The sequence below is a fragment of the Chaetomium globosum genome, genomic scaffold (assembly GCF_000143365.1).
Source record: "Chaetomium globosum CBS 148.51 scaffold_4 genomic scaffold, whole genome shotgun sequence".
Classification (NCBI taxonomy): domain Eukaryota; kingdom Fungi; phylum Ascomycota; class Sordariomycetes; order Sordariales; family Chaetomiaceae; genus Chaetomium; species Chaetomium globosum.
The window spans coordinates 3,601,828-3,611,301 of NT_165979.1; the positions used below are offsets into that span (position 1 = coordinate 3,601,828).

The 9,474-nt window shown below is 57.9% G+C and overlaps 2 protein-coding genes across 2 annotated transcripts; one reads left to right on the plus strand and one right to left on the minus strand.

The window, feature by feature from the left end:
• Positions 1-2,296: 2,296 nt before the first annotated feature.
• On the plus strand, positions 2,297-3,292 carry CHGG_04888 (uncharacterized protein; the record flags this gene model as incomplete). Its single annotated transcript, XM_001224101.1, has 4 exons — positions 2,297-2,307; positions 2,528-2,616; positions 2,702-2,997; positions 3,113-3,292. 4 exons carry the CDS (start codon positions 2,297-2,299, stop codon positions 3,290-3,292), a joined length of 576 nt encoding a protein of 191 aa, XP_001224102.1.
• Positions 3,293-4,370: 1,078 nt separating this feature from the next.
• On the minus strand, positions 4,371-6,586 carry CHGG_04889 (uncharacterized protein; the record flags this gene model as incomplete). The annotated part of the gene is made up of 5 exons (XM_001224102.1): positions 4,371-4,463; positions 4,529-5,428; positions 5,502-5,665; positions 5,727-6,403; positions 6,486-6,586. The coding sequence occupies 5 exons, from the start codon at positions 6,584-6,586 to the stop codon at positions 4,371-4,373; spliced, it is 1,935 nt and encodes a 644-aa protein (XP_001224103.1).
• Positions 6,587-9,474: the final 2,888 nt, after the last annotated feature.

Genomic DNA, 9,474 nt, shown 5'->3' on the forward strand with positions numbered 1-9,474 from the left:
GCCGCTCAGCTCCTCGCCTCCGGGCTGCTGCTCCCGCGCCCCCTGCTGCCGCGGCCGGCGCGTCCGGCAGCGAGCCATGGGACGCAGCGCCGCGGCGAACGACGCCCACCCGCCCCAGCTTCAGGCCGCGCAGGAGAGTAAAGCCCCCGTAGTCCGTGACGCGCCGATCCCAGGAGGAGGATAGGGCGCGCGCCCGGGGGTATGGGCTGAACCGGTTTGGCACGGCCTTCCACGATGTGGTGGGCGAGTCTAACGCGAGGGTGCGCATCGACAGCTTTGAGCACTGCGTGGTGGAGGTGAAGAAGGAGGATCTGGGTGGGTTTCTGGAGAGCTTGAGCATGAAAGCTGTTGTTGGGTGATGTGGATGCGATGCGGGGGGGTCCGGGGGGGTCGAGTCTGTCTCTTATATGGCGGGCGGCGGGCGGCGAGCGGTGTGGGTGTAAGTGGGTGGGGGAGGGGGTTATGGATGGATGGATTGGCGGTCTGGGGGGCGGGAAATGGTAAAAAAGTGGGCCCGTTCTCTTTTCTTTTGCTTTGTTTTCGGCGCCCGGTGCCCGTCATTATTACCTCCTCCCTCGAGTTCTCTTTTTGTTTGCTTTAGATCTCCCCTTTTTCTTACCGGTTTCGGGTAGCGCTAAGATCCATATGATGATGGCATGGATGGTAGGATGGAAGCATGGCGAGGAAGGGTCTGTTTGGGGCACGCATATACATGTACTGTACAGACCACTGGTAACTAACTAGCTCTTTCCCTTATGGATGATACATCGGAATGGAAGCATCTTTTTCTTTTGATGGGATATTGCTCAGTAAATATTTACTTACGGCCTTTTGTAGTTGCTTCAGTAACCGCTACGAACTCGCCCTCGGCTGTGTCACCTCGTCCCCTCGCACTCCTCTCGCCACGCGACCGCTGCTCAGCAAGCCTGTTGCACGATTCGGGATCCCGACGGCGAGTGATTGGCGGCCTGCATTTTATTTTTTGTGCTCTTGGCGCGTTGCACAGCCACGAAGAAGAGCGGGGGTTGCAAGAAAAAGGACCCCTCGTTCTCGTTTCTGGTGTTGAGTGTCTGGAGTCTCGAGACAACATCAGGCAAGGCGAGACAAAGCTGATTGGTGAAATTCTTGCGGTACACTTGACCCCATCCCCCCCTGTGCTGCTGCATTGTGTCACTGTGCAGTTGGGCAGGTGTGTGTTCGGCCCATGTTCCCGTCCTGGGGTTGGTTCTGTTTCCTCAATGGAGGTGTTGGTGTTGGTTCACTGTGTAGTTACGGTGGCGGGCAGGGTGGACATGGGAAGCCAAGATAAAATGGAACTGCGGACTGGTCTGATGATGCACAACGTGACAACTCGGGAGGCGGTGGATGGATGGTGAGGCCTCTTTTTTCTTCAAAGAGGGTGGGACAAAAGACGGCAAAACTTCCAAGTCCCTTCTCGAAGATCCGGGCCCACCTCCCAGATGCCGAGCATGTCCAGAACTGCACCCGTTGCTTGGGTTGTCCCTGAATCGAAGCCCCTCATTGCCCCTCGACCCCGAAGCTAGCCTTGTGAGCCGCACCATCGGGATCTACCGCGTACATACAGATATCACTGTGAGTGAGTTTTGTTGAAGGAGTCCAAGGGAGTTGAACTGGTAAAAACAAATGATGGATTTTGATGCTGCGACGTGCCCGACTTCTTTGAATGTATTTCGTGCCTGGTTACCTATTTACGCACGTCCACATCTCGTGGAACGAAGCGCCCTGACGCCGGGCAAAAATAAATCTGAAGAAAAGCGCCTGTTGGATCTCCTTCCCCATGCCTCCGGGCCCCTCGGGACAGTGCAAATAGGACCGTGCGAGCCACCCCCCGTCTTGCTCCAATACACAGTGGGACTAGCCGCAAATCGTCACAGCCCGGTCTCAAACTCCCGGTCCTGTCCCTCCGCGCCTGGACTTTGCCCTGCTCTCGCATTGTTGCTCCGTCGCCCATCATCCCGCCAGCGAAGCGCCGAGTCCCAAAAAGCCCGTCTTCCTTCCTGCAAATCCACGCCTTTGGCCAACAGATCTCGACGAATCTCTACCGCCTCCTTTTTCTCTTTTGGGAGCTATTTCTTATCTGCAGCAAAGACACGCATCTAACCGAGAGTACCTTACATAACTCAAGAACAAGCTCGAGCGATCTGCGGAACCGCCCAATCGAGCCATTAATTGACCAAACAATCCTTGTCGCAACGCACCCCTCGACCCCTCACGGCGCTGCCAGCGTCAGGACAACTGGCCACGGCGGCAACAATCACCCAACTGGCTTTCAGATATGGGCAATCTGTGAGTGGGAAGTCGAACTCGGGGTCCTCTGGGTCCCGGCGCATCTCGAAGTTGAGCTGGTGGGGAGAGGAGAGGGGCGGCGGTTGGCGCTTGTGAAAGCGGTGTTGAACCCCCCTCCCCTCCCGCGACAACCGCTCAACGCTATCGCAAAAACCCGGGAGACCAGCGCCCTGAGATCGTGTATGGAGTGCGTTGCTGACACACTCCCGCCCGCCTACAGACAGTCGAAGAAGCTCCCGGATGACCAGCTGAAGGAGCTGCAACGGTCAACCAACTTCGACAAGAAGGAGCTGCAGCAATGGTATAGAGGTGGGTTGTCCAGCAGCGCGCGACGCACCCAAACTCGCCTAAAAGAGTTTAAAAATTCTGACCAGAGTCGGGACGCGCGCAATAGGCTTCCTCAAAGACTGCCCATCGGGTATGCTCACCAAGAGCGAGTTTCAAAAGATCTACGCTCAGTTCTTCCCCTTCGGCGACCCGTCCACCTTCGCCGACTACGTATTCAACGTGTTCGACACAGACAAGTCCGGCACCATCGACTTTAAGGAGTTCATCTGCGCCCTCAGCGTGACCAGCCGCGGCAAGATGGAGGACAAGCTCGACTGGGCGTTCCAGCTATACGACATCGACGGCGATGGCAAGATCAGCTACGAGGAGATGCTCAAGATTGTCGAGGCGATCTACAAGATGGTAACCGCCCGCCTTCTCCACCCTCTGTCTTCCCCACCCCTCCTCCTCTCCAGTCAGCACCACCACCCCAACCAACAAACACAACTAACCACACCTTGTCACGTGCAAAAAACAGGTCGGCTCGATGGTCAAGCTACCCGAGGACGAGGACACGCCCGAGAAGCGGGTGCGCAAGATCTTCCGCATGATGGACAAGGATGAGAACGGCAGCCTCGACATGCAGGAGTTCAAGGAAGGCAGCCAGCGCGACGCTACCATCGTCTCGGCCCTCTCGCTGTACGACGGCCTGGTGTGACACCACCCACCCGAGCGCGCGCTGCTGCTAGTGGGTTGCCGATGGTGGTGGTGGTGGTGGTGGTGGTCCCAGCGGGGCCGGTGGGAGGGGGAAGGGGGAAAACGGGGTGGCAAGGCGGGAGGGTCACCCGGGCATGAAGGAAATGGCGAACGAATCCTGGGGCATGAGTACAACAACAATACTTATGGTTTGGTGGTTTATGCAGCTCTGGCGAGAAAGTAGCCACGCTGCCTGCTGCCTTCAACCAGGCGGCCTCTTTCTCCCAACTTACCTCGGGGGAGAACCAACCACTCACTCCCTCCCCCAACAAGAGGTGGGCGGCATAGTCACCCCCTTTCCCCCTCCTCTCCCCCGATCCCAGGCCAGACAGGTGTATGTATGACCGCGGCGCCGGTTGACACTGAGAGATTTTTTTGTGAAACGGGGACGGAGAGGCGCAGTCACTTGGCGCGGCAGGTTTGGGGCTGGCTGCAAAGAGGTCTCTGTAACTCGGTTGTGCGTGGGCGTGTGTGTGTGTGTGTTTTAAACTAGCAATTCCTCTTTTTTTTTTCTACGGTTTTTCCTGGTTCAGTCCGTCCCAGACCGTTTCATGTTGCAGATGTTGTTGATCAAGTGTACCGTTATGCTGACCCCCCTGCCCCGTCTGTCTCTGCCGGCGGCAACCTCACGCGACAACAAGAAGGGAACCTCACACGCCAAGATTAAGGTACCTATCACCACATGTACAAGCGGCACCTTTTAAAAGATGTTTGTTCGAGACAAGGAAATAATTGTATCATGATGCTAAGAAATATTTGCAACTGAACGCTCTGAAACGAACAAAAACATTACGGTAGCTAAAACCAGACCAGACCAGACCCGACCAGACCGACGAGACCAAGCCAAGCAAGCAACAACCATCAGGGTAGCCCGTTACGTCATATCAAAACATGACCAAAAAAACGGACTAGACCTAGAACCATACCAAGGGAAGTGTATATCACAAGTAATAGTCACAAACAAAAAACGCTCTCCAATCTTACCCATCTCCGCTGCGTTTCCGTTGCATCTCCAATCCATACTTCTTCTCCGGAAACGCTTAACTCGAGGGGCCATACGCCTCGTTTACCTGCGCCCTGTACTTGTCGAGGATGCCCCTGCGGTTGAGCTTCTGGGCGGCCGTGACAAGAGCCTGGTAGAATTGCAAGTCAGCCGATCGTTCATTGTAAGAAAGGGATGGATGGATGGGGTGCTTACGTTTTGCGGCGTCCACTCGTCGTCGACGACGACCACGCCATCGACAATCTCAATTCCAGAAAGACCACCAGCACGGCCCGCAGTTTGAAGCTCCTTCAGGACGGCGCCCTGCAGCTTCTTGTTGTGGACGAGGACTTCGAGACCCTCGCCCTCGACGCCGATCGCCGCGGCCAGTTTCTTGAGCGCAGGCTCGGCCGGGACAATGATGGCGATAGGCTTGGCCTGCGTGGGATCGGCGTAAACGCAGATGTTGGCGACCACAGGAGCCGACCGGTACGTGGCCTCGAGCTTCTCGAGTGCAATATACTCGCCGTTTAGCGTCTTGACCAGGTTCTTCTTGCGGTCGATGATCTTGAGGTGGCCGTTCCTGTCCCATTCACCAATGTCGCCCGTCTTGAACCAGCCGTCCGCGGTAAGGGCCTCGGCCGTCTCTTCGTCGTTCTCGTAGTAGCCCGACAGTACCGTCGGGCCGCGCAGCCAGATCTCACCCTGCGGGTTCGGCTTGTTGGTGGCGAAGTAGCCAGCGTCGGCAAAGTCGACCAGCTTGGCCTCGATCGAGGCCGTCATGGCGCCGATCGACTCCGAGGTCCACTCGAGCGGGTTTTGTAGCGTGCCCATGGCTGACGTCTCGGTGAGGCCGTAGCCGATGATCATGGGGCAGATCGACATGCTGAGGAATTTCTGAGTCTCCTTGGACACCGGGCCGCCAGCGCTCAGGCACAGCTTCATACGCCCGCCCGTGGCCTCCTTGATCTTCTTGAACACCACGGCATCCAAGATGGCGCTTCCGGGCAGCCCAGAGGACATCAGCATCTCCTTGAGAGACAGTGCTCCCCAGAAGAGACCCCGCACGACGGGGCTGCCGGCGTTGACCTTGGCGATGATGCCCTTCTTGACCGTCTCCCAGACGGCGGGCACGCCAATCAGAACGGTAGGCTTGAACTCCCCGAATATCGCCGCTGCAGTTGCGTACCGATGCGTCCGAGAGGGTCTTGGGATTACCATAGCCCAGTGTGGCGCCCCAGTAGATAGCGGCGTGCTCAAAGACGAATTCGAGGATGTGCGCAAGCGGCAGATAGGTCAGGAGGCCGTCGCCAGGTCCAATAAACTGCTCGACGACAACGCTTGCGCCCGCGACTGCAGATTTGATCGGTCAGTTCCATGTTGGCAAGCGCAAATCCAAGGCGAGAAAACTTACCAGCCGCGATAACAGCCGAGTGCTTCACCGGAACACCCTTCGGGGTGCCTGTGGAGCCCGATGTGTACATTATGCAGCAAAGGTCGTCGGGTGTTGGCGCAACGACATCGACGGGGTTCTCCTCGCCCATCTTCCGGAGCTCTTCGAAGCTAAGGATGTTGACGTGTGGGTATGAGGCCTTGAGCTTCTCGGCGTGTTCCGGGTTGAGCTGGTGCTGGTCGTTCCAGACGACGGTCTGGACCGCGGTGGCGACGGCGAGCACGTTGGTCAGGGTGGGCAGAAGATGGGGATCCAAAAAGATGACCTTGGCCTTGGTCGCCACCATGGAGTAGCGAAGGCCCTCCTCGCCCAGTGTGTCGTAAGCGGTCACGATGGGCATGCTCTGCGAACCGGCGCCGTGGGCCATGGCCAACCAGTTCTGGCTGGTGGCGGCGTAGACGTGCACGCGGTCATTCTTGACGAGGCCTAGCTTGCGCAGACCAGCGCCGAGTTGGTGGGTCAAGCGCTCGTAGTCTGTGTAGCTGATGTACTCGTAGGGGCTCATCTCGAAGAAGGTCCATGACTTCTCGACCTCGCACTCTTGGCCGTTGACCAGCTTTTTGATCATCTTCTTGTCCTGGTGCGTGCGCACCAGTTTGCGGGAGCCCATGCACTTGGCATTACCAAACTTGGCGACGCTCGCGCGGACGAGCTCGTGGACAGTCGTGATGTCTTCGCTGGGGGTGGTGATGAGGCCGTTAACGGCAAGAGGATGCCTACGAACCGGAGTCTCGCCTTCGACGGGCTGCTGGCCGGGTACTTCGACCGAGAAGGGGCTCTTTCGCGGACATCCGCGGAATCAGATGTGTCGGCTTCGCCATTGTGTTGTGGGTGAACGGGGAGCCGAGAAGGAAAAAAAAGCTGATCGGGGAGCTTGTTGTGGTAGGTAGGATGTTTCGTTTTTCTGGATCGTCGGGGACTCGGTACGAATAAAAAGAGCTCGGAGATCGGAAAGGCCCCGCTGCGACTTTGTCACCCAGCAACAACAGCTAGGATATCCCGACGTGCAAGTCTAAGCGTGCTCGGATTGATGGGTGCACTCGTCGCTCGGTCGAAGGTCCAGCGACTGAGCTTGTAAAAGATGGGTGATTGGGTATATTGGGAGAAAAACAAGGAGCAGAAGAGCGCGAAAGTTCAGACGTCGGGATCCCAGGGACGGGGAGAGGCAAGGGGTTTTGGCAAGAACTGCACCCGAGCAGAGCAGAGAGCTCCTGCATGGTCCTGTTTGGGGAAAGCTCAGTGGCCCCATGTCCCCACAAACTTAGCCGGGCTGGGGCTAGGCCGCGTCCTGGCAGGCTGGGCGTTCCACTCTGAGACCTTCCAAGAATTGTGGCACTGGTCACGAAGGCGACGCTGAAGCAAGTCACTGGACACAGGGACGCAGACACGCAGGCAACGATGGCCGCCTAGGTACCCTGAAGGCGAGAGAGAAAGAGGACGCCCATGGAGGTCCGATGGAGCGGAGGAGGGAGGTACGAATACCCAGTATATAACCACACTCGAACGAACACACTTCGGGTCCATCGTTGATGCATAATGCCCAACCCAGTCCTCCCAAGGTGTGTTCCCGCAGCACAGATACCATTCGAACTTCGTGCTAATAGAGCGCGTAGGGGACAACCTAGGTACCAAGTAAGGGTAACCTCAGCACGCGTGCATCTGCATAACAACAGGCCAAGTAATGGCGGGCATCGCAGCGAGACCCGTGACTTCCATAGCTGATGAATTTCCAGCCTCCAGGCGAGGTAACCAACGAAATCGCCTTCAGCCCTGACAGATCGCTCCCCTTGGCATAGTCCGTCCAATCGCAGGGTACGTCGATGAGCATGCATTCACTGGCGGCCTGCGGCTGTAGCAAACCATCCCCTGCAAGCTTGACGTCTTCCCCGCATTCAGTCCCATCTTGTGGTGCTTGTCCCATTTGCTCTCTCCACTTTACGGCTAGTTATCGGAGGAGGGATGGGGATTTTTGGGGTCAATGGAAGGGGTCTGGGCATTCTTTCCGATTTTTTTGTTGCGCTCGTGTCATGGAGGGAGATAATCCAGGGAAGGGATGCCATAAAAGGGTGTTTGGTAGCGAGGCAATGCCGTTAGCACCTCGAACATTGCTGCGTTGCATCACGGATGCGGTTGGCTTTAAGCCCCTGCAGCGCACACCTTTGACGCGGATAAGAACTCTACTTCGTTGAACAGTCTGGTGCTACCCGACGCTGCCCAGACGTGCCAGGCCAGGCCAGGCCGAGACCTGCTAACGCCGAGCTAATAATCGTCTCTCGCCTCCACATTTTCCAAGATTATGCTTTTCTTGGCCGAGACTCCCACGGTTTTTTGAGACTTGACAATCCGCCATTATTGGATAGTAAACAAGGGGCAACCACCTAACCATGAAGCTGCAGCGCTTCTTGCTGTCGCTCGGCGCGCCAGTGCAGGATGCTGAAGAAGGTGGGAAAACAACACAAAACATGCAACCGATGTGTGACTAGAGGCGGAGGAAAGGGAACGGGGGGAAGCATGCAGGGACATACCCCAACAACTGAAGGGATATATCTCGCTTGCCTTTTGGGGGCATTTGTTAACTAACACGGCCTGGCTGTCGTTCTAGAGACATTCGAGTTGTTTACACAGGACCTGCCCTCCCAAAACCTCGGTTTCATCGATTCGAGAGCCACCACGCTCGAGCTCACCGTCGCAAGGCGAGACCTGGTGATCACCCAGTCCCCAGGCATCCTCTCATCCAACCGTGCCGGCGGCACAACAGGAGCCGGTGCGTTTAAACCCCAGCAAAACATCCCCAACCCAGCCACCCCCGATCCTCACCCATATTGATATTTTACTCCCTTTTCCCATATTACCCCCCTATCCCATCACATATCACATCTCATCCCACCACATCCCATCCCACCGCTAACACCCCCAAGTAACCTGGAAAATAACGCCCCTCTTCGCCGCCTGGCTGGCCTCCCCGCACAACCCCCTCTGGACACACGCCCTCCTCACCCCCACCTCGCGCGTCCTCGAACTCGGCTGTGGCATATCCGGCCTAGTCGGGCTCCTCCTCGGCCCGCACATCGCGCGCTACGTCCTCACCGACCAGCCCTACGTCGCCAAGCTGCTCGAGCAGAACCTCGACGCCAACTGGCGCGCCACCTCTTCCCACCCCTCCCACTCACCCCCTTCCCTTTCCCCCTCCCCCTCCCCCGCCACAACTTCCACACCCAGCACCAACAACAGCAGCAACAAACCCCCCCGCCGCTCCCGCTCCCGCCCCACATCCACATCCACATCCACCCCCACCCCCAAAACGCACCGCACCTCCACCCCGCGCCGCAACTCCCCAGCACGCGCCGCCCGAACGGGCGTCGTATTCACCCCCCTCGACTGGGAGACTGACGGCGTGACGTCGGCGCTAGCGGGGCCGGGGGCGACGGCCGGGTTTCGACGTGGTGGTGGCGTGCGACTGCATCTACAACGAGGCGCTGGTGGAGCCGGTCGTGGCGACCTGCGTCGATCTGTGTCGGCTCCGGCGGGGCGGTGGTGGTGGTGGTGATGGTGGTGGTTCTGCGGAGGGGGGCCCAGAGCAGTGGGGGGGGAGGGCGAGCGTGTGTGTGGGTTGCGCACACAGCTGCGGGATCCGAGGGTGGTACGAAGGCGTGGGCGGGAGAAGGTTGGCGAGGTCCTCTTCAAATGTGGCGAGTTGCCGGGATGAATT